This window comes from Penicillium citrinum (genome assembly GCF_028827155.1).
Source record: "Penicillium citrinum strain IBT 23319 chromosome Unknown utg000006l:1.0-3011923.0:1.0-3012962.0, whole genome shotgun sequence".
Classification (NCBI taxonomy): domain Eukaryota; kingdom Fungi; phylum Ascomycota; class Eurotiomycetes; order Eurotiales; family Aspergillaceae; genus Penicillium; species Penicillium citrinum.
Genome location: NW_026622691.1, coordinates 2,894,710 through 2,922,352, shown reverse-complemented (window position 1 = coordinate 2,922,352; position 27,643 = coordinate 2,894,710). Strand labels below are relative to the sequence as shown.

Below are 27,643 nucleotides of genomic sequence, written 5' to 3'. Positions count from 1 at the left end.
TATTCGTGTGGTGTCATATATTCCGGATGATGCCAAAACAGGTTATGAGTCAAAGGCCTTCGATTCGGTCAAGAGGAATCGATCAAGTATTCGCCTCTCCTGCCTGTATCCTACGTACCATTCAAAAGGCCCAGATAGGTCTTTTTCTCTTTTAATTGCAAGAAATTCCGTATTATAAAAAAATGCTACTCAAAAAAGGTCTCCTCATGAGAGGAAAGTGACCCCCGCACCTCTTTATAAGCGATACCATTGAGCCACAGCCAGAAATCACACTAACATGCGTTTGTGCAGGGTATAGGACAATTTCGAGGTAAAGTCTCGGCGATATCTCGGCAACTGCCGTTCCTGCATCGTCCATCAGCCAGCTTTCCTGATTTGGTAATACTAGTATTCCACTCACCACTCCCCATCTCTAAACCATGTCATACCGCCGAATAGTGGACTTTCCGAATTCATTTTCATCCACACTAACTACGACAGTGCACAACTGATTTGTGGGGAGTGTTAGGTATGTTGTGTTTTGAGAATTGAAAAGACGCAGATATTTCGGCTAATCCTTAGGCCAACAGCGGTTGGAGCGGCTGTACCGTGTGGGCACAACTTGGCAATTCTCAAAACTATAAAATGATATCCCTGTCGTTCAAATTTAGTAGGAAACCTTCATCTCATTCCCAACCAGGGTTTCCGCAAAAATGAATAAAACAACACCTGTTCATGTCAATGGCCTTGTTCTGTCCTCTACAGAATACACACATCCTACCACAATACTCTCAGATTTAAAGCAACGTCTCAAAGCTATTAAACAAAAATGGGGACCTCTTATGGCAGCTAAGGAACATTTGGACGACGAGTACAACTTTCCTCCTGGCAGATATGCCGGCCAGGATGACTCGAAGGTATATATTACGACAATGGTCAGTGTCCACAGCTAAAGAATTGGTTTTGTTCTCTGAATTAACGATGATCCACGAATATCTAGAAACCTATGTCCTGAATGGGATATCACTTAGCCCATTAAGAATAGTTGATATGGTGCCATAGCAGTTAATGGATATCAGAATTTTAAACCCTAGGACAAGGCTAAGCCGTACTGTAACTTAATATGTATCTCCACGCTCTTATGTCCATACATAATTAATTAGCGCTCGGCGACCAAGCAGAACAGGCAACTATCACTAGTCTACCAATGCATATCCTACACTAAACCGTGTTTCATTGGAGCCCCTATGTAGTTATTTTTTAGTTCCTACCATCTCAGCCATCAGAATCGTAGTGGATCCTGCTGGTAAAGTAGCCGTTTTTAATGCTTGAATTGTTCCGTAATGAAAAATACAAGGATGCGGCACCACAGGCTGTCACAGCTCGATTTTGATGGCAAACGTTGTAAAGTCTGATTTATGAACATAACTTCATCTTATCAATGCCTTGAATCTGTATTATAATTTGCTAGAAACAACGCAAGAGTCAATTGATCTCGGATCATATTCCAAGGCTCTGGTGATTACTCTGCTTAGTTAAAATCCCGGTAGGTGTCTATAAATATAGGTCTTTCTTTCATGGAAGAAGGAGGAACGTCAGGGCGTATTGATTGATCGGATCAAACTTCAATACTTTCTACTCGCCCTCCGGACGAAAGTCCCACCTTCATTACTTTTTTTTTTTCAAAAGGATGGTGCAGAGAATAGCTAGAATTCAATTCAGAGTCCTTTATGAGTCATGCGTGCCACTTGGTTCGAGGCTGATACTTCTTACGCTGGCAATAATGACTGAAAAGCCGCGGAAGGTGCAGGCATTACAGCTTCCCCTCATGAGGGGAAGAAATCTCAGCCACATCCCCCAACAAGGCGAAACATACTTCTCGCAGTACTTTCGCTCGAAATTCGGTGCATGACGCATCTCTTTTCGCCGGTTATCTGCTGGTCGGCAGGGTCTTGTCTGTTCTATATCATTTACTTACTCGGTTATACTTCAAAGAAATATTCAATATTTTCATTGGGGGATTGTACGAGTCTATATATATAGCAAGATTCGTTCGAGATGAGGCTTCTCAGCATATAACCCAGGCATAGCCTATCAGCAATCATGGCGGAAAGGCAAATATTTACGGCACCTTGGCATTACGGCATAGATTCATAGTAGATTCATATCAAGTAGATGGGCAGAATCAAATGTTGGTAAAAGCGGAGAGAATCTTAATAGTATTATTGTTCTCTTCAACCTCCTAGACTTCCTACTTCATGATATCCAAGGTACTTATTGGTAAATCATCATTGGGGCGCCTCTGAGCCTTACTCTCAGATATTTATAGAAAATCACATTTTAAGTACAATGCAAGGACCACCGGCGTATTGCAATACCGGTGCCTAATTTTTTTCTTGGAACGGAAAGAAGGCCCTTGGATGATCGGTCGTGTCATTATAAGTACCAAGGTAATCTTCAGTACAGGCCTGAACATGGAAAACCACATTTTGTATGATGACCCTTAGTTGCTAAACCTTTATACGGTCACTCTGTCTCACGTCGCCACGGTATCCTGCACATTCACAGATGAGAAGGCGAGAGCGATTTCAACGACGACGGCCTGGCTGCACAACTGGGCTCTGCCGCGAGCCCTATGACACCTATCGGCAATATTAGACAGGAAAGGCTTTTGGTAGGTGCCTCGACTTACCACAGGAAGGACGAGGTCCTGCATTGCCCGTGCTTTTAGATTCTGCGTCATGGCCCTTACCCAAATCATCTGTACCAGCGTGAATGACTAAGGTGCGCTGACCAGCTCTGTTAGAGTCATATTATTGTCCAGCGTAAAATATATCTTACACCAAGCACACTTTCCAGCCCAATCAACTTGACGAGGTTATCTTTCATTGTCCCCTTGGAGTTGCCTGCAGCGTCGGTCTTGAAGTTTCCTAAGTCACCGACATGGCGTTCGGAGTCACCTGGTCCACCATGGGCTCTACCGAAGGGATTGACTGTTTTAGTGTTAGAGATAGAACCAGTTCGAAGACAAAAGGGTAACAAACAATGGGGCCCGGCAGATGTACAGCCATTGGTGTTGTCGCCAAACTCATGGATATGAAATCCACGCTCGGCATTGGCATCATTTCCTGTAAGATGCCAGGAAATAGTGGTAGGAGATTTCTCATCGATTTGCTCAAAGTTTACTACCCCGGTGATTTTCGAGTCACCCCGAACAAAAGCAACTGTGCAAGATTAGCCGGTGATCCTGAATTCTCCTTGGCTCATTTAGTGCTGATGTGGGTTCCAGGAATGCCCAAGAAAACCAGATTGAATATTTGCAATAACCGAGCAAAGCTGAAGACATCGCGAGAGAAAAAGTCTTACCTCCTCGTACCATCTCTGGTCCCCAGGTGTTTCAAGAATGAAATGTTTCTCGTGGTCGGAGGAGCAAGGACGGAGGGGAGTGGATACGTGAGCTCAAATTTGAAAGGGGGAGAAAAAGGCAGTCCTTAACCTTGAATATATGGTTGATTTAAATCTAGACAGTCAGCAATTTCGTTCCATCTGGCGCTATTATATAGTCCAAGGCGGTCTAGACTTTCGCAAACATCGAATAGTATGGTAACCCATCACTCGGACTCAGCTCGGAGTCAGGGCGGATGGCCCGCCTATTTCGTATCATATGCAATTGACTACAGAGCGATCATGCAGCAGTGGTGAACAATCAATCAGTCCATCATGATATTCCCCCGTGATAACCCGTGTTACTTGTTTGTTTCATGACAGTACTTCAGTGGCTAGATAATGCGAATACGACGAGCCCTTTGGTTCAAATTAAATACCTTCCGTATGACAGCGGAATCTAGGTGGTACAATGCATTCCCACCCCAAGGACGAAAACGAACTGACTTTCAACGTAGCGTATATATAGCTATGAGTAGTGTGGACTTACTGAGAAGCCTTTAGATGTAATTTACTTCATGATCTTGCACACGACAACATGGCTCATCACTGAATGAAGAAGTTTGATTGGCTGTAATCTGGTATCAGTCTGTTCTTATAGTTATCTATGCTTTAGGTGAAACGAAAAGACTTTATTGCATTAAAAACAGTAAAAAGCTCACATAGATCTATATTCAAAACCCGAAAACCTACAAAGTGATGGCGATAGAAGCTGCGAGGCTCTATGGGGCTGTGCCAGCGAATAGAACAATCGGATTGGTCTGTGAAAGATATTCAATGGCTTTCATCTCGAGCCCATGGACCCAATTCATAGCTTGCTGGAGACAAAGTAAGGAATATTCTTTGCCGCATAGAGATCCTTGTGGTCTGACTTGATGATGTCCGCGCCCTAGAAGATGAATTAGTTTCCTGCTATGATTGAGCAAGATTGATTTGATCACTCACTTTCTCGCCAATCATATATACGGAGTTCTGGATACGGCAGTCTGGAATCACCGGGATAATGCTAGCATCCATAACGCGGAGATTGCGCACCCCATGTACTCGGAGCTTGGAGTCGACGACACCTTGATGGATGCTCTTGGAGAGTCGCGCCGTACCACAGGGGTCTGTGAATTATGTTAGTACGGTTGCAAGTCTTGATGCGGGCTGATCTTACGGAATCCGGTCTGGCTTCGGTCCAAAACGGCCTTGTTCATGTCATCGTCGGAATGGAGGGGCATCTTCCAGGGATATTCCCCAACGACGATGTCCTTGAACCCAGCACCGTTCGTCAGAACATCGTATGTCCAGCGAACACCCTCGCGCATGGCCAAAATATCCAAATCGTTGGCAAAGAAGTTGAGATTGATATTCGGCTGTACCAGGGCATTGGAACTGTTCAAGGTAACTTCACCCTCGGACAGAGGCCGGAGCAGGTCGACAATGACGGTCATATAGCTACCTTTCTCGGGCACGGGGTAGTGCCACTGGAAAGCAGTACTGAACAGGCCAACAAAATCAAGCTCGAAGTGCGGCTGACCCGCAGGTCCAAAGGGATCCAGTCCACCATTCGCAGTCTTAGCCTCACGGTAGGCTGGATATTTCTCCAGTCGTTCATCAATGCGAGGGAATCCCACCAGCTCCAAAAAGCCGGAGCTGGCAGGACCAGTCTTGTCACGCTGATATGTTTCCAGGGCTTTGTCATTCAGAGGACCGGGACGGAGAATGTGATCATCCAGACTATATCCATCCTTGATCTGAAGCACAAAAGGCACAATGGGATGGTCCAGAAGATGCTGGCCGACGTGAGGGGAGTCCACGATTGTATTGATCTCATGCTTAGCTAGTTCCATGGCAGGCCCGATACCGCTCAACATCAGAAGCTTAGGTGTCTCAAATACACCCTGAGACACAATCACTTCCCGGCTAGCATAAATACTGATCTCAGTATTGGAAGCTTCACTGACCACAGTAACTCCGGAGCAAATCCTGCTGGCCGGATCGATAATCAGTTTCTTGGACTGAACCCCATAAAGAATCGTTACATTGGGCTTATTTTTCAAATACAAAAAACTGCCCTGACGTTCACCGCGGTGGATTGTATCCACACAATGCGTGAGACCTTTCATTTCGCCGGAAAAGATATCTTCGGTCAGAGATTCACCCTTAGAGACCCAGGCTTGAGTAAGGGCATCGCGGAACGGTTGCATCTCGGGCACCAAGTCGGCATGGGAAATCTGCACAGGACCACCGGTTCCAATCTTGCTGAGTTCGGCCGGATACAGCTTTTCGTCGTCATGATAAGTGGCACACTTTCGAAGGTAGTCCACGCAGCTGTCCCAGTTCCAGTCGCGGCCACCGAAGTTCTCCCAATCGTCAAATGTGGGCTTCGAACCAGGGATCCAGGTGAAGTAATTGGCACAGGTACTTCCACCAAGGGCCTTTCCGCGGGTGTTGGGCTTCTCAATGCGCTCGTAATCATCGCGCTTGATCATAGTAGTTTTGTAGGCCCAGTCGTATTTGCTTCCACGAAGGGTAAATGCCTTCGATGGCGTGGTGATCTGCTCGATTTGGTCCGGGTTCGGGATACCGGCTTCAACAACCAGAACGCGGACGTCGGGGTTTTCAGCCAGGCGACCAGCAACGGCATTGCCAGCAGTGCCACCACCGACGACGATGAAGTCGTACTCGGAGCCGTTGGAAACAGTTGCCATGATTTGAATCTGTCTTGGAGAAGAAGAAAAAAGAGGAATAGAAGTTCAGTTTGACTCAATGTCTTTCAGACCTGACGTGCAAACATGCCATTAGTGAGCCAAGCCACTGAGCTTTATATGATTAGATCTCCATAGCTGCCGAATTCCGAGTGAGGACATGGTGAGGTCCAGTCCTCAGAATGGTAGTACTACCCATTACGGTCAGTTGGTGGCTCCATTTATTTACACCTCCCGAAAACGCGTTCCTGTAAACTTCTTTGTCCTTGCGCAGGGATCAAATGGAATGGCAGCAGAAATATTTGACCCCGCGTGAGGGGAAGTGGTTCCCCGCACGTCATGTAAGCAATGCTGGCACTTTTCGTTCAGCTTGTACTGTGCGGGTAAGATGCCGAGTCCGGACTCGGTGGTGTATCGGCTCGGCTCACACTAGCCATGAATGTCGGCCCGCCACTGAGCTTTTTATTCGCTTTACAATGGGCGGATTTCTATTTGCCCGCAGGCTATCACAGTGTCTAATACGGATTTTTCACCGTATACCTTCCATCTGTTCTACCCCTCACATCATAGTGTACTCGAGTGCACCCCCGAAGAATGGCCCTAGTTCTTTGTCATCGACATGGCTCTCATGTGCCGTCAGAACTTACTCTTATAAAGGCCAGACCGCCGCTGCCATAGATTCAGCATCACAGCACGTGTATTTGGTACTCCAGAACAAGATATCGCCATGGCAAAGCCTACATTCACGCTGGCAGAAGGTATGTGACTTCAATGCCCAACACAATAAACTCCCGCTAATAATTTGGAAGGCCAGCCAATTGCAAACCCATCGGTAAGCACTACGTTGCCTACTTTAGGCGGCGGAGGCATCACAACCTTGGGTGATACGCTCCTTATTGAGACGCTCTCGCACTTCAACCGTGAGCGTATTCCTGAAAGGTCAGGGGACAGTCCGCCCTTGTAGCACATCCAGAGCTAACACTAAGCAGAGTTGTTCATGCCAAAGCTGCTGGTGCGTGGGGGGAGTTCGAAGTCACCAATGATATATCCTCCATCACGTCGGCCAAGTTCCTGAATGGCGTGGGCAAGAAGACTCCGGTGCTTTTTCGTCTAAGCACTACCGGCGGTGAAAAGGGCAGCGCAGACACAGTCCGGGATGTGCGAGGGTTCTCTGTCAAATTTTTTACGGAGGAAGGCAATCACGACCTTGTAGGGAACCACATTGTGAGTCTCCGTTCCTTGATGTCTTCCTTTCCCTTTTCTAAACCAATGCAAGCCGGTGTTTTTCGTGCGCGATCCGATTCGATTCCCTTCTCTCAACAGAAGTCACAAAAGGCACCCCGCCACGAACCGACCGGATTGGACTATGGTGAGTGTGGTTCAATCTCTCTTCTTGTTGTTGAAGCTAATCATTTCATTCAGTTCTGGGACTTCCATGTCAATCAGCCAGAGAGTGTCCACGCGTTGATGCACTTGTTCGGCTCCCGCGGTATTCCTGATTCAATTCGGAGAGTGACTGGGTTTGGGGTGCATACCTTCAAATTGGTGGCAGCGGATGGTAGGCCCCGGTACTGCAAATTCCACTTCCGGCCGACTCGGAGCATTACCCATTTCTCTGGACAACAGGCCACCCGAATGGCTGGAGTGAATGCCGACTTCCATACCCAGGACCTGTGGGATGCCATCACTCGCAAACAGTTTCCAGCCTGGAAGCTTTATGTGCAGGTGATGGAGCCCGAGCAGGCTGAGACGTATGGCCGTGCTCTTTTTGACATCACGAAGGTCTGGCCCCACAAGGATTTTCCCTTGATTGAGGTTGGCCAGATGACTCTGAACAAAAATGTAGGATCGCCTTTTGACGGAAGGCCAATGAGTGCATGCTGACGAGAACCTAGCCAGATAATTATTTTGCCGAGATCGAACAGGCCGCCTTTTCACCTTCCAACATGGTCCCCGGGATTGCCATGACACCTGATCCTAGTAGGTGCATACTAAAGTGTCACGATCGACAAAGCACTAACCTTTCCGCCTTTTAGTGTTGCAGGCGCGCATGTTTGCTTACCCTGACGCTCAGCGATACCGCTTGGGAGTAAACTACACACAGCTACCTCCAAACCGCGCCATTTGCCCTGTTTACGCGCCGTTTGAGCGTGATGGCATGGGTACTGTAACCCGAAACTATGGCGGTGACCCAAATTATGTGCGTAGTACTCTGAGCCCAGGCATTCCCAGCCAGGCGGTCTCAGATGTGCGACACACCGAGCGCATCGAACATAATGCTATCCTCGCCCAGAATGAGATTGTGGTTGATGACGAGGATTACGTCCAGCCACGGGAGCTATGGAATAGAGTCTTTGATGAGGCCGAGAAGAGACAGTGGGTGGCAAATATCTCCGAGACCTTGGAGGACATCCCTGCAGAGCTGAAGGAAGCCGTCATGGGCATGTTCAGCAAGGTTGACCCCCGTATTGAGCAAATGATAGGCGCTAAGACTAAGAGTAACTCGCATCTTTGATAATTTCAACGATCTGTTCAGATGTACGGTTATGAAATTGGGAGACTTATCTTGTGATCTAATAGATGGTTCCAGTCGCAGTCCAACCAAACCCGGCTTTTTGAACTCTATACTCTTTCTAGAATCTCACATCGCGGCCCGTCGCGCGATGACTCAAAGACCTGCAGTACTGTAGTAGGCCACGGTATATGATCTATATTCCATCGACGATGAGCACTATGTTTAGAATATTAGCGGTTAGCATTAATACTGCATTGGTCGGCTGCAATACGCTCTAGAAACAAGAATAAAAGGATAGTATCAATTTGGCATCGTAAGCTCTTTGTCAGAAAGCATGGAATAGGATGGAATGTGTAACGGTATTTCTATAATATGACACTCATATACCATATAGAAAGCGAAGAAATACTAATTATGGATCATTACGGCCGCCGAAATCTAGAGACGGACAGAACCATGCCAGAAGCCTTTGACAAGCATCCTTCTGGTGATCAGGACAACGCATTCATTGGATATGAAGTTGATACATGCGCACTTTTGAGCGGCAAGATATATTCATGTTTCCACAAATATGATGTGCAATGTCTCAACTCGTTGAGGCTGGTCAGCGTTGCTTGTAATTTCAGTGAGGCCTCTGGCATGTGGTTCCAGTGGCACAATACATTTGAGAGCCGGCACGTATTTGCAAGCAGGTTCTAGATAGACTCTAGCCCAATCTCATTACAAATGCTCTTCGAGTCTAGATATGGGAGTATCTCGGCTGAAGCTCGGAAGAGGGCCCTGAATGCGGTAGATGTGTTTGAACCAGACAGGGTGCTTAGCAGAGTCGCGTAGAATCGTCTTCGTATTTTATGGATCAATGACTCACGAATGCCGACGATGATGACTATATAATAAAGGACCACAAAGATGTAGGAAGCTGGCTTCGATTGTTGCTTACATGGTATGCGCACCGTAATGATAAGGCACAGTCATAACGCTGCTTGAGAAGGGTTTACAGAGAAAGTCTTCTAGGTAGGTAATCTCTAATGATTTTCATTGTGTTGATTCAACCTTCATACCATTGTACAGCTAAGCGAGCTTAAATGAACTTACTAGATGCCCAGATTAAACTTATCATCCATTTTCCGGTTATTAGAGATGCTTTGATCCAATGCAAAAGCGACGTTTCTACTTTGTGCCTCGTGGAAGGCGCGTGGCGCCTCAACTTAATATCTTATTCACATTTCTTGGGTCTGCCATTGTAGGTTCTCTCCAACTCTCACGTAACATGAAATTTGGGTTGACAGTTTCAGTGTCTGATCGGTATATCCTCGTCTATTCGATCTGTCTTTTCCATTCTGCGTATGAGCGAAATCAAAGAAATTGGTGACACGGCGCTCCTCTTACTCAGATTACCTAGTCACTGAAAGTACATACTGTAATGAAAAATATACAAAAGGCAGGTCGAATAACTAGAGCTTCTATAAAAGCATAAATAAAAAATATGGATCATCGATTTCTGTCTAGAATGGGCTGCTAACACGTACAGTAGTAGTCTCATAGGAAGCGCCAATATTCTGATGCTTGAGCTCCTCGGCCCGTTGATACTGGGCTTAAACCTTCGTGAAAGAACATCCATTTATTTAGTTAGCTACCGAGTTAGCTACTTCTTTCGTTCTAGGTAATTAGAGGACAAGACAAAGGAGAGGCGGAGATATTCCGGGAAACTTTCAACAAATGGCACAGTTGTATGGGGCAGTTGTGCTTTGTCATCACTAGATACCATTGTACAAAATTTGGGCTCACTATGTGAAGCACAAATAGTCAATTAACCGACAGACTAAATGATTGCCCATTCCATAATTTTCATATCACTACCGTCAAGAAAACCGACGCAGAATAAGTGAGACAACTTCCATCGGTATGAAAGACCAGGACAACATCCAAGAACCGTCTCATCCTGCCATGACCCTCTTTTGCTTCAAGATGCGCCTGAAAGCCTTTCAGAAGAAGCGAGAACCACTATTACGGAGCAAAAATCATTTTAAAGGGAGTAATCCATCTCTTCAGGCCGATACACTGGCTATAAAATTACAAATTTGGCCCAACAATGTCGAGGGTCTCATGGCGCTCATAGTTGTCCTAGGGCTTTTCCTAATGGAGATTCAGGTCCAGGGAGAATAGCTCCTTGGAATTTTGGTTGCTGACTTAAAAGATACAAAGTTGCCTTGCCTCGTGGACGTAAATTCTGTATGTTACAGTGAAGGTGCTGGTAATTTGTGGAGGGTGCCATTGACTTTGGTGATTAAGCTGCAGGTTTCCTCCCGGAATTCGACGAACATGGTCGTTTAGTAAAGTTGAGGGTTTAAATGAATTAAAAAGCTACAATGCAAAGGTGTGGGATTTTGAGTATTCTTGGTGATGCAATAGTTCTCTCGGTCAATTTATACTTCAAAGAAAACGTTTCCATACGCCTGACACACTGCTCGAGTACTGTACGGCTATGGAAATTCCTTGTTCACTGACCAGGACTTACGGTGAATTTGAATTGCTTGCCTAAGCCATAAAGTTAACTAGTTTAGTTTGAGGCAGATAGCTGGCCAGGTTTTTATCTACTTTAGGTAGGTTTCCATACCAATATTTTTCAGCATTTAACAGGGTCGGGCATGGTTAGATTGATGCAAAATATAGCATTAGGTTACATCACAAGCACATAAGTCAATAAATACCCTTTGTTAGCAATATGGCCTCTAAGTAAAGCAGGTTTAACTTAATTAATCCTGTATATGATTTTTGGCGGAGGCGATAGTCTTGGGATATTTATTCAAAAGATTTCTCATTGGTCCAAGTCTTCTGAATCTTCAAATCTAGACTGATATGAAGACCTGATGTGAACAAAGCAGGACCTAGGTCACAGATATCATGAGTAACTGCCAATGAATATGTATATGTGAGGTTACGTATATCCATATCTATCCGTCACCAACCGCCCGACGGTTCTACAGACGTGATCACAGAATTTGGAATCTCGGTTCATAGGGCCGGGGCCTATCGAAGAGTGAAATGGCGAAACGCACCCCTGGAAGCCATACAACACGGAGCATTCATCTGACACTTGGTCTCCAGCTCCATCATCTTCGTTGCTCAGAGACTGCAGTTTTTCGCCACTGAAACCATATACCAATCAAGCTGCTAATGAAACCGGTCATGCCAACAAGCCCGTCGTTGATGTTGATGAGTTTGAGTTCGGAAATGGGTATGATTAAATCGCATACGGTTGCGATTAGTTGACCACTTGTGTTAGAGCGTTCCCTTCAAAGAATTAGCTCGATGAATTGACAATATCGGCTATCCATTAGAAACGAACCTGTTGATTCTCCTCGCCTCGATAGCTCCATCTCCCTCTTTACGGTTCGCAGTCTTTTCCCTTCGTTGCAATTTCCACAGTGAGTAGATACTAGCCACCGCATTGCACGTTAGCCCAGTCATCCAAGCATGATAGGCAAGCCTCTGGAGACTCTTGGTAACGTTCATCTTTCGCACTCCAATAATATCCACGAGGATGATGGTGTCGAGAGCAAGATAACTACCATAGCCGAGATGACCAACGACAGTAAGGTAACGGAGAACAGGGTCCATGGGACTCTTCCTTGTCAGGGTACTGCAAGCAGCATTGAACTTTTCGACGAAACTCCCAACTCGTAGAATTTTGCGAGTCATTTTAAATTCCCTCTTTATCACTTCAAATGGACGTATGGTAGAGTGCGGATTCTTTGTACGGTATAGGTACCAGCAGCAAAACCGGGAGAAGTATTGCAAGGTACGTAAAATCTTGTCACGACCAGCTGTACATTAGAGCAGTTAGCTTGGTAGATCCTCAACTATGCAAGACTTTGTTGTCAAGACATTTATATGTGGCGAAAAATGGTGTAGATAACAATGATACACACATAAACGATGTCATAGCGCGGTACGCAAAATAAATAAAGAAATTCACGTACCGGTTGTCGCGATAAATCGCAAGAAGTGTGCCAATAAAGAGTGGCTGGGTGACACATTTGGACTCATATTGCTCTAGAGGACTTTTTGCCGATAGTCTGCTCTCTGAAGGCGATCTTTAATCGGTTCCGAATGAATATGAGGAATCCATGGGAAGTTATAAGCTCGTCAGTAACTGGTGAGATGGTAAAGACGCAGAGTTCGGCGATTGCTCGGCGGCCGGTTAAAATTCGATGTTCTTTTCGCCATTAACAATGGATCGAGGTAGAATACCTCGCCAAATGCCGCCATTTCCGTTTTCTTCCCTTTATGCTAATATAAATCCAATCTGCCAAATGTCAATCTACCGCACGATAAGTATCTCTTGATTGGTTGCCAGCAAAACGGTTAGATTGACTACCACTTCCATAACATCGCGTTGCCAGCTTCGAGAAGTCAATATGCTCAAGAAGATCTACCCTCCCTGATACATATCGAATGGACACCCGTGAGGGCATGTGGAACTCAATCCACGCCAAAAAAGCGCCGATCACCTTCACCATAATATGTGCAGAAGGGTACACATGGCGTGTAACCGATGCCGCACGCAGAAATCCAAAGTACGTATTCAGTGAGAACCAGATAAATAAGCAATCGCCACGCTGCCATCTCAGCTGGCTTTTGTCAAGTGTGATGGGGGTAGGCCTTGTTCCTGGTGCCGGACGAAAAAGGCTATGTGCGTCTTTCGGCATCGACATAAAACGCACGCATCACAACACATGCCCCAGGGAGTCCGTTAGCACTTTTCTCAGAATCTGACATATCACCACCTAGCTAACACCAATATGGCCAACAGATCTGTGCCACAACAGAAATGGCTCTACTGATCAGCCACCACCGGCGACTGCTGGCCAGGTGATCAGGCAATACTCAAGCTTGATAGTCAGCAATTGATAGACGACCAATTCTCCGGGTTTAAGAGCCCTCTCACGAGGCCTAAAGACCCAAGCCCAGCTATAAAGCGCCATAATGGCAAAAATACTGTCAGGACTTTCCCATGTCGCTCCTAAGTCTTCCCAATCCCCGGTCATTTCATCACCGTTCTTAGCCAGCTCCTCCTTTTAAACCAGAAAACTTCATTTTTAGGCTCTGTGACTACTTCGGATCCCCTAGTGGATAACATTTCGGAGCCTCCTAGTCTTCTCGATGTCGGGCAGGTAGTGGAAGGATTCATTAATCCTTTGGCGCTCCAGTGAATTGACGATAGCGACAAGAGGGTTTTTACCCAGATCGATGAGCACAGCATGATAACTGGTAACAAAAATCATTTCTTGGGAGACCCAGACATCCTATTGTTGGAATTGAGTGCCTGCATTACTACGAATTATATTCCATCCTCGATGGACCTAAGCTCAGTAGAAGAGATGTTGAGTTGACGTTTGTCGGTGTCGAGGCTCAGATCTGTTGAACAAACGAACCCAAGCCATACATAGTGTTTCTCAATTGATTTGAGTTCTAGGGTATTTGGCTAATATAATTATTCGGTTTGGACGCAATGATGCGCTGCGTCCTTTAAAATGGAACATGGATTGGGCTATAGTCATACGACTACACCCATTGGAGCACTGAGCTCCACCTCGAAAGAGCTATCAAGCAAAAACCTAAATCACGGTAATCAGCATCCCACCAATGTACTGATTATGGCAAGCTATCAAAGTCAAATAGAGCTATCGCAAGAGCCATGACCGAGATGCAGCTCCTCTCTGGTTGGGCAAATGCCACTACTGGATCCGGACTGTGGCGCAGAACTGCGAACCCACTGCCGTATTGTTCCGTTTCCCTTCAATTCGGCTCCACTATGGCTTCCTATTTCCACGCAAAGATCAAAAAGAAAGTCAACCATTTCGACTATTCTCATTATTCCTAGCCAAGATTCCCCTCCATGGCCCCAACATTAAAGTGCTAGAATGCATTCGGAATTACAAGCCGGTCAATGGGCACCTTTTGAATGTTGCATCCCTTGGATTAGAAGCGAAAATAAACCAATGTATGAACATAAATGCTGTTTGTCAATGAATCTTCAGCATGGTTAAATTAGCTTAATTCAGGCCGAGGAATGACTAACTACGAGCCATAGGTTCTCTCCAACACCGGTTTCATAGACACGAATCCGCAAACACTACGCAAGTTTATCCTCCATGAGGTCCATGTGCTGTTATGCATATATAGAGTTAGTTGACGTATTTGAAATAGTCATATTCATAAGCTCAAAAGCGGAGGGCGGGCATATGCTCGGATCTTCCCAACTTCTTCGCTGTGCATATACGTTTGTCAGTTCTTTGTCTTACCTTCACCTTATTGCCCACCCCTCAAATCATTTCATCTGACCTCGTAAAGCGTTGCAGGCCGATTAAAACCATAACTTCCAGATTATTCACAATTATTTTTGTCTTTGATTCCAATTTTGATGAAGTAGGTCATACCTGGGGAATCGAATCCCTTTTCCCAAAAGATTTGCTCCAGGACCACCGTGTCACAAATATCCATGATAAATTGACCAGCGAAATCAGTAGAGACGGCTTCACCATGAAATCCAACATGCGAAATACAGCGCTACAGAAACAATATCACAATATGATCCAACAATGTATGCACTTCCTAAGGGTGGAGTATTATCGCTACGAAGTCACATTTGGGCTATATGTCATGACTGCCACCGAAAAAATCGTCGCCAATACCTTCGTTATCACCAGCCTTTTACTACTGTGTTGGGCATTATGGCTTTATTTCCCGTCTTTGATTTTTCGGAAATTCATCCACTTCGTATGGTTACTTACAGGCCACGAGGGAGGGAGGAAGAATGCCGATGCAGGTTTTCTTCCGAGGCTTGAATCGATGACACCGGCTAATAGCTGAAATTCATTTTCATACATTTTAAATATAAGAAAATTAGGACTGACCAAGAAGTGCACTCTCCAAACCACTTGCAGAGGTTGTTTTTGTAAAGTATTTCTGATTATAACGGTTCAAATATACAAGACATATTCAAACCTCCCATTATAAACACAATGATGGCGGCTGCTCTCATCATGAACATAGTCTGATTCGCTGTTACGATTTCTTGGCCACTTTGGATTAATCCATCATTCTTTTCAAAAGGGTCATTTGCGGCCCAGTCTTTCGTTTCTCTCATCCATGAGCTCGTAAGCAGGTTGGTACTTCCCTTGGCAGTATTGCTCCGATTCCACGTTATCACTTCTATTCCTAGCTTTAGCCGAGCCAAATTGTTCCTTCAACAGCTTGGGGTTAGGTTGTGTATCCGATGTTCCTCCGAGGCTTGTATACCCCTCATTATAAAAGCTGCAATAATCTAGGCCCAGGTGGCGGATAGATGCCCAGATCTCGGTGTAAATGCAGTCGATCACAGGATGAATACGAACGAAATCCGGCCAACCTTTGTCTGTCTTGTTGAAATGCGACAAACTTCCACCATGAGGATCACATCTACGAGTTCCCACTAATATAGCCCTAATATCGGGGAGAGAGCGGCATAGTTTCTGATGAGAACAGTAACCTTTGCGCTTGGTAGAGTGTAATTCACGAGCAATGACTTCTTGAAAAAATCAAGTGCTCATTGACTGGCGCATTGTAAGGTAAGAGGTTATACCGAGAACAACTATCGAACTTGCCCATTGTATGAATCCAGTGACGATCTTCAAGACCCAAACAATCTCTTTACCAAGCATAAATGAGCATTGCCCCATCTTTTCATGGCGAAACAGAAAATTTTATGCAATGATAGAAAACCCTCCATCTGGAGGGTTGTGGCCCGTACATAAGTAGATATGCCCGGAAATAGGAAATCGTCTATTCCATAAAGCTCATAGTGGCCATGGAACTGGGAGCCAAAGTTTAGAAACTATTGATTAAGGGAACCTGCTGAGGGTTGGCAAACGCAAAGAGAAACCAGTGAGGTGTAACTATCAAATTCACCGTCCTTGATACTAAACATAAGGTCCATGAATGGTTTTTTAAGGGTCAGTAATAGCAATAGTAATCGTGGAAGAAGTACTAAATTATCATAAAGCTTCAAAGTAAAGATTTCTATTAAAAATGATCTTTTATGACAATCTGTCTCTGCAGGCAGTCCCGCTAATATTCTGAACACAAAGCACCGAAAACTATGCATGGGAAATAGATAAGAAGCTCAGTAGTTAATCCACGGATTGGATGATTTGAATATGAAGTTAATATCCAGCTCGATTACTTTGCTTTTGAATAGGAAAGTCTGTTCATGATAGACATATACTCGTACCTCATAATTAGAATGCTAAACCCAGCCATATGACGTAGCGTTAATCCTTAATAGGGAGACAAACTTGCTCAGAACAAACAAAAGGCTGAATACCAAGATATAATCGCCGAGCACTATTCGAAAGGGCAAATACAAAACTAGTACGGTAAAACAAAATTTGACCTCGTAAGGAACAGTGCCAAAAAGCCTGGCGGCTTAGAGTGAATTAGACAAGATCTAGAATAGTCGGCTGTCATCAGAGTGGATCTTATCCGAGCCGGCGTTCGACGCCTGCTCATCCGTCATTTTCTCGATACAATCGAGCTCTGTAACCGCACGATCCTGTGAAAGTGAAAAGTCTTTGGTCAGTGCGTCAGTGATCCGACCTGTAGACGTGGAATATACTTCGACCCAAGGACAACTTGGAGACGACGCCAAATGAAAAGTTTCGGAAATCTCTCTGTGTACCGTGGGGCGAGGGAAACCCCACACTAACTACCATTACCATGAAGGCATACTCCGCGTCATTCAATTCTCGCCTTACACGCCTAACCATGGATCGCATATAATGAATTGGGCAAACTTTCTAGTGAAACATCAATCTGTGAGATTGAGATATAAAAATAGGTCGATCTACTTGTTTAAAAAGCTTCGAAATTCACGGATCTCCAATTAATTCTACTCTGTCACAGAATCCTCCATCACCGACCTGGAACTCTGCTGTCAAATCCCCATCCCAACAGGAGTCTTGAGATTCCCTTGATATATCTCGGCCATTGAGGAGTCGATATGTCTGAAGGTTTTCATTACGATGCACTTGTCTTTAGAGGGATGCTAACGACAACTTGCCAGTCACCAAAGATCATCCGCATTGTCGAAAGTCATGTCTGAAAAAGGTTTTTCAGCGGCATCGTCACGCTAAAAGCAATCGAGTTCCCGTTGATGAGGCTGGAGAGAACGTGAACCCAGAGCTCAGCAAATTTGAGAAAAAGGTGATTGAAAATGAGGAAAAATTTGAACAATGGAAGAAAAAGAATGGCTGCGGGCCTGAAGTCGAGGGAAAAGCTACTTTTGAATGAACGATGTGAAAGGTGTCCATCACTCACAGACAAAATGCAGCCATCTCATAACACAACCTTTTCCCTACAAAAGGGAAATGTAAATTAAATAAAACGTTTTTTTACATACACTATTTTCCTGGCCTTTTTCCCATGGCCAACGCAGTTCTAAGTCCTAGAACAGACGGTGGATATAGTGGGCTCCGTCATGATATGCCACTATCACGTGCATATATTATGTCTAAAGCGTTACTAGCCACGTTGAGAGACTTAGCTGTATTGAAGCCTACCATCAGCTCACTGTTTTGTTTATTTTTGGCCATCCTTGAGTAGTGAGACCAGAATATTGTCAGATTCACGTACAAAACAGAGATCTTACAGTGAGCGGTGGAAGTTGGTCACTCATCCTGATTTCAGTTAAGCTTATGTTTATGAGGGAACTCAGTCATACTTAAGAAGACGCCAAAGTATGTTTGGCCATCTTTGTCTCACTTCGACCAATCGTGAATGCCGCAAGTAAGTGAGAGAACGTGCAATGCGTCAGTCTAAATTTCCAACCTTCTTTGGCTTATGTAGGGTATCGAGGAAGCCATATATTCGAGTCCTGTGCTTCACATGGTAATAGCTGAAAAGGCACGTTGCCGTTGAATTTTCTGTGTTTTGGAATAGAACCCTTTCCCGCGAAGAGAACAATCTCAGCGTCAAACTAATTCATGTTAGCAATCAATATTCCCCTAAGCAAAATGGTACAACCCTACCTCAAGTAGATGGGATATCTGCAGCTGGCGTTCGGAAATATCGAAGTTCATAAAATCTACTGCCTTGAGACCACTGTGCATCGCACATTTTGGTAATGGAACATTCAAATCCATTTCCAGTCGCCAGTAATCCTGAGCGAAAGAGCTTCCCGCGCAGTGAATCTCATGATCAGCCGATCTTTTAGAGAAGGACGTTTTTGTTTCCCCAACTAAACAATTTTGTTTGCTTGATTCATTGTCTTTCCTGATTGTGGTGATATCGTAACCAGGTTTCTTTGCAATACGGCATAAACGTTTCGTCAGCCAAGGCTGATGCTGAAAACCGTTTTCTAGTCTGCGAGATTTTGCAACGGCTTCTGTAACATTTATGCTCACTTTGAGCTCTTGTATAAAGTTTCTGGATCTTGCGCAAATGAAGATCGAAAGGCTACCGTTCAGCGGTGCTGCATTTCGCTCAATTGAAATTGAGATTCTCGTTCCGTCGATCCATCTAAACACCAAAGGTGCCGGTATTTGGTCAAGCAAAGGCACCAAAGATGGGGCTTGCAGAACTGTGATGGGAACACTAAAAGTTGCTCTAGGCGAATTGGGTCTCTCATTAATGCATTCTGCAATAAGGAAATAAGACACTTTGAGTTTCTCATGATGGAGAGTAACAGGTAGCTTCGCAAAGACCGGTATTTCGAATTCGATGCTGTATGTTCCCGGATGTAGATAAGTCTCCGGACTCGAGGATTGACCACCGAACTGTATACGGGGCTTCTTAATGAGATCTCGAAAATTCCATTGCAGAGCAGGTTTGATTGTTGGGATCCAGTCGTCGTGGTATTGACATGGCGAGAACCCGGCTTCGTATATACCGCTTTCGGCATCTAGCTTTCGCTCTTGTGCATTTCTAGGCCATATATACTGCCAGCCCTCGCTTATCAACTTAGATTTTCTGATATCTAGAAGAATAAGTACTGGGAGGGAACATTGCCTTCATGAATACTCACTTTTTGATTTGCCAAACCTGGATAACCCTTCAAATTTCAAAGATACAAGAGGCGTGGTAACGCTTCGAGAAACCTTTAAAGTCAGTTGGCCACGTAAAACGAGAGGCATCTTCTCATCTTGATCCACAAAAACGAGAGAATCTATCCATTGGAATGATATAGAATACGGATTTTCCTGGGTAGTCGCTCTGCCCTGTTCATTATTCAATCGCCACAGTCTTAACATCTCGAGGAGAAAGGGAAGTTGTCAGAGCTAGACTTTCGGCGACTTAGCCAAAGAAGCTGAAAAGAAAAGATTCCAACCTTATAAATGATAACCCTATTAGATAACACAGTAAGCATGATACTCTTTGATTTTAACTCCTTTTTTACCTCCAATCGTTTCGAAGAGTGGTATAGTCCTTTCCAAGTGATATAAGTGCCTCTCAGTGACTGAGCGTTGGATCGTTGTTCTGGACGAGACAAACCTCCTTCAATTTTCTACTTATGATTTGATTTCGTGGTTTGTCCGGAAGAACCACACTCAGCAAACGAACTACCAGCATAGCGGAAGATGGTATAGGAAGGACGTCCAAGGGTTGAAAGCTACCTGGTCTTGAAGATGATTTGCTGAATACTCCTACCGTAAATTGACAGGGAAACTAAGTGACTTTACCCCATGGCAAGCCAGTAAAATATATGTGATCTCGGATTCTAATGCGGAAAATTTTGACCTCAAAGACATCCCATTAGATAGATTTGTCATACTGTCAGATCTATCCGTGGTTCCAAATCCGGTTGAGTTGATCTCAGACCGGGGTACTAAGTGAAGCACCCAAGACTCGATATTTGAGGGTCTGGGCTCAATCGGTGAAATCCAAGTGAAAGATCACGATACTCCGTCTTGAGTTTCTATGGAAATACAGGATGTAAGAGCGTTGCGAGCCATATTTCTATATTGGTTGCGCTTGAAAGATCAAAAAAACAAAGCACCTTCTAGATGTCTTACTTTTTGACTAATTTAGATCACAATGCGAATCTGTTTAAGAAACAACTGTGATCTAAGAAGCTGGAACTAATGAGATTTGATGATCCACAATCAGTTAGAGACCCCTTATATCCTTATCCGAACCGGACCAATTCGGGTAAAGGTAGTCAGCCAATCGGGTATCAGCTTTTTTCGATACAGTGATATGCCGGAGACTTAAGCTCTCCATTAGCTCTCTTATCCAAGCGCGCCCGCCAGCCAAGAAACTCCCTTCTGCTTCCCACTATTTGATCACTTTACTTATACTTCATATCCAAATTCAGTTTCACTTCTCATTCTTCAGGACCGCTTTGGAAGATAGCCCTCGAAATCGGATTATGTTCCACCAGATTTCTCCAAACGTTCAAAACGGTGGCTCGCTCATCATCACCCGCTTGTAAGGCTTCCCAATTTCCTTCAAGAACCAAGGCACTTTCAACAGGTGATGGGAATTTGAAATTCCCCGATTCAGTCAGCTGAGCGTATAATCCTTGCAGCGGAAGCATTACAGCTCCTGCGACCCCTGGATGACACGTGAATTTAGCAATGAATGGAGGCAATATCTGAGACCGAGACCAGAAACATACCGCTTGTTACTTTGAATATACAAGAAAGTACCCCAGCACCAAGGCCTGGCAATGCTTTCTTCATGCCCCTACGATGGGCATACCGGAAAGGCACCCAAAAGATAGCTGACACCCCATCATAAACTCCGAAACAAAGTCCCTATAGTGATTCATTCTCGTGTGAGAATATGAATCTGTTATCTCTCATAAAATAAGAATTCTTACCTTACCACCCAATTTGAGTCCGTCACCAACATTTGTGATAGTGGTTTCATAACTTCGAACCGTATCACCCCAATTAAGTGGATAGTTATGAAGTGTATGAGTGAAAGCAACACCAGCACGCATCGGCTTTTTGGCGGCGATTTGAAGCAATCTTTGGGTTCCTTTCTTAGCTCTCTTGCGGCTAAACTGGTGAGTATTGGTATTCCGGGATGCGTCATCGTTTCCGAGTGTATTTGGTGAAAACGCCCCCAATGCCTTCAGTCCCTGCAATAACTGTATCGCCGAGTAAACAGCAATGCCTATAACTTCGATGATTGCCTCCAAAGTACCATATTCCGAACTGTAATTGCAGACATACAGTCTTGCCAACGATCAACATCACTTTCTCGACATTTTCCTCTGTAGGGAAAAAAACACATACAACTCAATGGACTCCAAATTCAAGATATCATTATCCATCAGCACCGCAGCGGCAAACGCGGAAAGTATAATGTCTGTTTCTTTAACTTTCCAATCTGCAGCACGACGCGGGTAAATCGAACATTGCATCTTGTGACCAGATATTTGCCTGTGGAACGCTTCCATCCCATTCGCGGCGCCATTGTCATTTGCAGCTCGCAGACCAAGGTCGATAGCTTTCTCCAATACTTCAGGAGCCAGTGCATTTTGTATGGCATGCGCGAGGCGGTCAGCAGACAGGTCCTTTATAAAAATAGGCGCCGGGCCTGCCCCAGCCATTGTCGCCATTTCGGCCCAGAATCGTTGATCACCATAGCAGGGTACAATAACTGACGGTTTTCCTGCTGCTATAGCTGCTGCCGTAGTTCCAGCCCCTCCATGATGTACCACGCACGAAACTCGTTTGAAAATCCAGCCATGGGGGCAATCATCAATGAAAAGCACATTCGAAAGATTCTCACGTATACCCTGTCCTAGATTGGCCCATCCTCGATTGATGACTGCGCTGACTCCTATTTTCTGGATTGCATCAAGTAAGACTCGAGTTATTTTCTCGGCGTTCTGTAGGATAACAGATCCGAATCCAATATATATTGAATGAGGAAAACGTTCCAAAAAATCAACCAGATGATGTGGAGGGGTGTAGTTAACTGGTGGCTTTGACAGATAACTGCCGGATATGCTTATCAATGGCCCCCAGTCAACTGGCTTTGGTATCAACGAAGGCGACCTTTTCTATCAATGATTTTGCAACAAAAGCCACATTGTTGAACTTAACATACCAGCAGTAGGTGAATGGAATCTTTAGCTTGTGTACAGTTGCGGCTGCAGATAAAATGTGGATTGGTGCCAGGCCAAGTGTTTCAGTCCTGAAAGAGTTAATCATATCTTTGAGACCTAACCACATTATTGTGTCGGTTAGCATGAATGAGAGATAATTTGCAGCATGGGAGTTCATGGAGCAGGTTTGGATGTTAGCGAGCGGATGTGCAAATGTACGTGTCGGCGACCAGGGCATGCTATTCAAAAGGTATCAGCTTAGGTCTCAAATGCACACGATTGCATACGTAAACATCATGTGGAGTGGAACTCCAAGTTTTTCAGCACAGTGAATATGGGCAAATGAAGGAGGATTCGCAATGATCGCATTGGCAACAAAAGGCTTTTCATGAGTCGCCGGCGTGTTGTTGGCCAAGTTGGAGTTATCTCCTGGGATATAACAAGACATCCAAAGGTTGTCGAGCATTTCTCTCATTGCTGTTCGATTTGTGTTGCTATCACCAGCTTTCTGGAAATGAGGCAAAAGACCAGGGTGTTTGATCATGTAGGTCATCATTTCTTTCGGGTCGCCGCCAATGCTGAAAAATTCCAGGCCTGCATTCTCGACAAAAGCCTTGAATGAAGGATGGGTGGCGATCCTAACGCGATGTCCAAATTTGTGAAGTTCTGTCCCTAGTACGACAAAAGGCTGCACATCTCCGCGAGACCCGATGACTTGAATAACAATGTTTAATATTGGAAGGCACTGGGCGACGGTCGTATCCTCTGCGTCTTTGATTTTTTCATGCCTCATTATGCGGCTTAATAAACGTTCAACGGTCTCATCAGCTTTGCCAATGCTGTGGTGAAAGTCGAAATTGATACGCCCATCGTCTATATCCCGAGTCAAAGACTGTATGTATATTCAGACTTCGCTAGAATCCTTACCAGCGACAGCGGCGAGAGCTTGAAACCCCTCCAGATCCAAATGCACCCCGTTCAAACACTTCCCAACCTGACGATGCCTTGCAATTTCCATTTCTATGGCGTCTGGCTGAAATGAGTTAAGAATATGAAATTGGCCGAGAAAAGTCCAAACATCTTCAATGACATGAGGTGCGGAAAATGTGTTTGTAATGCATAGTCTAGTGTGATGTCATCTTATCTCTTAATGGGGCAGCAGTAGTAACAAATCATCTTCTCCCGGATTGGACGGCCCGTCGATCTCAAGATTTTGGTGAGAAGCCCCCAATCATATCAAATTCCGGATGAACATATCTGTCTTTTCTGTCGCGGGGGTCCATATAGCGTGAGAACCGTCGCTGGCGTGTTGGTAAGAAACGACGTTTTATACTCATTCAATCCCGATAGCGTTCATTGCATGTGACATGGCCGCCAGCTGCTTGAAGTTCGGGTTGCCTTTGGTGTTGCCACCAGGATGACGGAGACTGTTTAGTTTCAGATTCGATCATGAGATGTTTGTTCTTGAATTCGCTACTCCGCGTGGAACTGCTGACCGCGATCTTCACGAGTCCTGCTCTTTTTATTTTCCCTGGAGCTTCACAACCATATGTCCCGAAACATTCACCCCGCGGGACTAAAGTAAGCGGGTTGATAGTCTCCAGTGGTTTCATCTGAATATTCTTCAGCGCGTCCACTGTTCCATACTAAGGTGACCTGTGCTATCTTTTGAATATCTTGACCCGCACTTTACTGCTGCGAAGAGGGCTGGTTACTATGAAGCTGTGGACATCTGCATGTGATGGACTGGATGTAGGTCTGGAAGGCTGATCAAGTCATGCGCACACAAACACCAATCGAATTTTGACTTGCGACGGAGGAGGATGTATGGTTTACAGATCTGAGTCACCGAAGCAATGACCACATGGATGCCCCAAGTTTTCATTTTCGGCTGGAGACAGAATGGGAGAGGCCGGCATACTTGGTCCGCGTAGAATTTGGAAATAAAGTATTCATGATATGTAGAAGTGTTTTGTGAGGATGTCGTAGACTGACTAGCCTCGGTCAGAGTACGAGCTCGGTGAGTCCAAGGTTCAACAAGAACCAAGACAATCCAGTATAAGATGTATAACCTTGCAATATAGAGTGAAGGAAACTCGAAAGAAGGCCCGAATAACTGACTAGTCAGGGGTAGATGTGGGAAGACTGGCTTGGCGGGATCGCATTGAGATGGGACTTGCCCAAATTGAGGCCTTTCTGTGATGTACCACGCGTTTATATTATCCTTGAGCGCATTAAATTCATCTTTCAAAGCACTGCGTGTTTTATGATCAGATGCGTCCGCTTCTTCTAGCTCTTTACGTAACTTTGCGATCATCACATAAAGCTTGAATAGTTTACCAATATGTCCAGGACCCGCTAGATTCATTAGATAATGATACTCCTCTTCTGATTTGATTGTAGGGGTAGATATAGAATGCGTCTGATTATATGTGAGCAAAGGCACCCCTCGGAGGATCGTAGATAAAACATACGAATGCCAGTTTTGGTAGTTTGTGTAAATCATGTGGATCAGTGGATTTTCGGTACTTTTGTGGCGGAATTGCCTTTAAAATATACATATACCCGTAGCATTCGTATGTTCGAGTCAAGTTAAAATTCCACGTCGGCAGTGTAGGGTCTAGAAGAGTTTAGTCTGTGACAAAATGCGAATGTCCGGAGTGAAGTATACCTCGTATGCTTGGGTTAGGATTACTGCATAGAAAACACCGTCAGATAAACAACCCTTTTCGATTTTGGCGACCAGTCCTGAAATGGCTTGGTTATAAAGTCCAATCGAGTTTTGCACCATTGAGGGGTCATTGTTCAATTTGCCGAGATACATGCAAGAAAATGCGCCAATGGCTTTTTCAAGCATCCCGGACTGACTCGATAGTTGGAGAGTATTCGAAGTCAAATAGTAAAAGGCATTAATCCCAAGAGTTTCAACTCGTTTTTCTGCTTCCAAAGGGGAATACGAGTCCATGAATGATGATGCTAGCTGCATGCTAATCATTGGGCCATTTTCAATGGTGCTGGGCAAGGAGGCCAAGTATCTCTGCTCGGCCTTTTCCTTCTCTGAAGGTTCTCGTTTCGCAATCAATTTTTGTTTCGAGCTGACGGATTGTACTCCATAGTAAAGAAAAACCTAGACCCATAGCCAGAACAAGCCATACCACGCTTAATGCATTGACCATATTCGGGGTGTGCACCATCACACTTTGTTTCGATTAGCTGAGATAAGATCATAATTTCGACAACCAACTTTCCTACTTTTACCCTGCACTTCCTACAAGCCTTGCATCCTTTAGATTGAAAAGGGGTTCCACCCATGTTGATTGATGTTGAATTAGAGACCTTTGATAAACTTAAGTTTGGAGATCGCGGGTTCTCCGTGCAATTTTACGCTTTTTGGCCCCACGGTCCGAGAGAAGATCTCATCCACTTTGGGTTGAGCTTCGGCTATGCAGTTATGCACTACGGAGTATGTATACATTATACTAGTATAGAGAGTGAAGAATCAACCTCTACTGCGGAGTTTAGGTGGTCTGTAGGCTGAAAAGGAGACGATAGGATAAGTCACGTAAATATGAGGAGCAATCTGAAATCAAAACAATTCATACACAATAATATTTGTGGTAAATGACTCAAAATCAATCACTATCACTTGACGATGAGCTGGAGTAGCGTCTGCGGCGACGAGCTTTACATCCGTGACGTTTTTTGTGATGCTTGTATTTCCCGTGCTTCTTTTTGCTGTCCTTACTGTAAGACATAGAAAAAAAAAGAAGACCATTAGTCCGAGTCACCCACAGCGAAATTTGTTTAGATTTTTAACTCACACTTGATGGGTTGCAGCATTCATCCCCACGGCTCCAATTAAGGCACCGGCTGCACTCCCCAGGAACCCTCCTCCTAGTTTATGACCAGCATAACCTCCAGCAGCTCCACCGACGAGCGTTGACCCGAGACCTCTCTCGTCCTCCGGGCCAGTGGTACCAACTACGCGTCCATATTGATCGTAGGAAGGGACAGTGCCGTAGTATGAGGCGTTCTCGCCCACAGTCATAGATGGCTGTGAAGTGGGTGCAGCATTATCGTAGACCTGGCCATGCGATTGTGGCTGTTGTTGTTGTTGTTGCTTTTTCGCATGTTAATGCCCCATAAATAGTTGGGTTGAACATCAATTTAACTCTTTTCGCAAGTTTTAGACTCACATTTGGGGTGTATAGGCTCTGCTGGGGAAGATAGTCTGGATTGAACGAGCCTTGCTGTGGGAGTAAATACATCTGACTTTGCTGGCCTTGGTGAGCATCAGAGTATGGATCACTGGCAGATTGCCTTGGGTTGAAGTATTGGGCCATGGCTAAACTGGCGATATCAAAGTCACTAATTTGCCCAAGAATAAAGAAATAATTCCAAAAATGATAATGTAAAGCTAGATTCTGCTCAGTTCATAGCAAAGGGTAGGCACAGGTGCTGTGCTTTATATCTTGAAACTGAAGGCTAAGTATAGAACAGCAGATACTATCTGCTTAATGACGCATTGAATTGACGATCTTCTGCCACTGTTTACGAGGTTTGGGGCCATTTTCCTGACAACACAGCCCTTGATCAATCTTACCACTTTGCGAAGATTATCTTAATATTATTCGAAGATCCCTGATTGGGTCTACTTCTAAGTTACTAGAATAGGCTTAGGTTGTATGTGGGGGCGAGGGCATTCTGCTGAAGGATCTGTGCTGTACATATGGGCATACTATAATATGTACGGGGCCTCTCGCCAATGACCTGCCCTAGCTTGAAAGAAGCAATTTTGAGCTCAGCCTTGCGGATGTACTTTTTTCTTGACCTAATCATATCTTTTCTATCTTTTACTTGTAGGATTTGACCAACATATGTAGGACGCTTCGATTTTGCCCATGGCACGAA

General features: G+C 44.8%; 8 protein-coding genes across 8 annotated transcripts; 2 read left to right on the top strand and 6 right to left on the bottom strand.

Moving 5' to 3' along the window:
- Window positions 1–692: 692 nt before the first annotated feature.
- On the top strand, window positions 693–932 carry N7469_007622 (uncharacterized protein; the record flags this gene model as incomplete). The annotated part of the gene is made up of 1 exon (XM_056646540.1): window positions 693–932. One exon carries the CDS (start codon window positions 693–695, stop codon window positions 930–932), a length of 240 nt encoding a protein of 79 aa, XP_056499981.1.
- A 1,609-nt stretch (window positions 933–2,541) lies between these two features.
- On the bottom strand, window positions 2,542–3,201 carry N7469_007621 (Superoxide dismutase; the record flags this gene model as incomplete). Its single annotated transcript, XM_056646539.1, has 4 exons — window positions 2,542–2,621; window positions 2,672–2,768; window positions 2,821–2,972; window positions 3,024–3,201. Coding segments are annotated over 4 exons (507 nt in total), but the record flags the coding sequence as incomplete, so codon positions are not given.
- Window positions 3,202–4,231: 1,030 nt separating this feature from the next.
- Window positions 4,232–6,119, bottom strand: N7469_007620 (GMC family oxidoreductase; the record flags this gene model as incomplete). The annotated part of the gene is made up of 3 exons (XM_056646538.1): window positions 4,232–4,312; window positions 4,369–4,532; window positions 4,583–6,119. The coding sequence occupies 3 exons, from the start codon at window positions 6,117–6,119 to the stop codon at window positions 4,232–4,234; spliced, it is 1,782 nt and encodes a 593-aa protein (XP_056499979.1).
- Window positions 6,120–6,843: 724 nt separating this feature from the next.
- On the top strand, window positions 6,844–8,631 carry N7469_007619 (catalase; the record flags this gene model as incomplete). Its single annotated transcript, XM_056646537.1, has 7 exons — window positions 6,844–6,874; window positions 6,926–7,055; window positions 7,106–7,340; window positions 7,393–7,485; window positions 7,539–7,958; window positions 8,012–8,096; window positions 8,153–8,631. 7 exons carry the CDS (start codon window positions 6,844–6,846, stop codon window positions 8,629–8,631), a joined length of 1,473 nt encoding a protein of 490 aa, XP_056499978.1.
- Window positions 8,632–11,744: 3,113 nt separating this feature from the next.
- N7469_007618 (PEX11 family protein) lies at window positions 11,745–12,681 on the bottom strand (the record flags this gene model as incomplete). The annotated part of the gene is made up of 3 exons (XM_056646536.1): window positions 11,745–11,925; window positions 11,981–12,458; window positions 12,615–12,681. The coding sequence occupies 3 exons, from the start codon at window positions 12,679–12,681 to the stop codon at window positions 11,745–11,747; spliced, it is 726 nt and encodes a 241-aa protein (XP_056499977.1).
- Window positions 12,682–20,995: 8,314 nt separating this feature from the next.
- On the bottom strand, window positions 20,996–23,750 carry N7469_007617 (glycosyltransferase; the record flags this gene model as incomplete). Its single annotated transcript, XM_056646535.1, has 7 exons — window positions 20,996–21,225; window positions 21,290–21,428; window positions 21,494–21,854; window positions 21,915–22,682; window positions 22,735–22,971; window positions 23,020–23,605; window positions 23,660–23,750. 7 exons carry the CDS (start codon window positions 23,748–23,750, stop codon window positions 20,996–20,998), a joined length of 2,412 nt encoding a protein of 803 aa, XP_056499976.1.
- Window positions 23,751–25,352: 1,602 nt separating this feature from the next.
- On the bottom strand, window positions 25,353–26,044 carry N7469_007616 (uncharacterized protein; the record flags this gene model as incomplete). The annotated part of the gene is made up of 2 exons (XM_056646534.1): window positions 25,353–25,827; window positions 25,860–26,044. The coding sequence occupies 2 exons, from the start codon at window positions 26,042–26,044 to the stop codon at window positions 25,353–25,355; spliced, it is 660 nt and encodes a 219-aa protein (XP_056499975.1).
- Window positions 26,045–26,549: 505 nt separating this feature from the next.
- On the bottom strand, window positions 26,550–27,075 carry N7469_007615 (uncharacterized protein; the record flags this gene model as incomplete). Its single annotated transcript, XM_056646533.1, has 2 exons — window positions 26,550–26,852; window positions 26,929–27,075. The coding sequence occupies 2 exons, from the start codon at window positions 27,073–27,075 to the stop codon at window positions 26,550–26,552; spliced, it is 450 nt and encodes a 149-aa protein (XP_056499974.1).
- Between the last annotated feature and the right edge of the window lie 568 nt (window positions 27,076–27,643).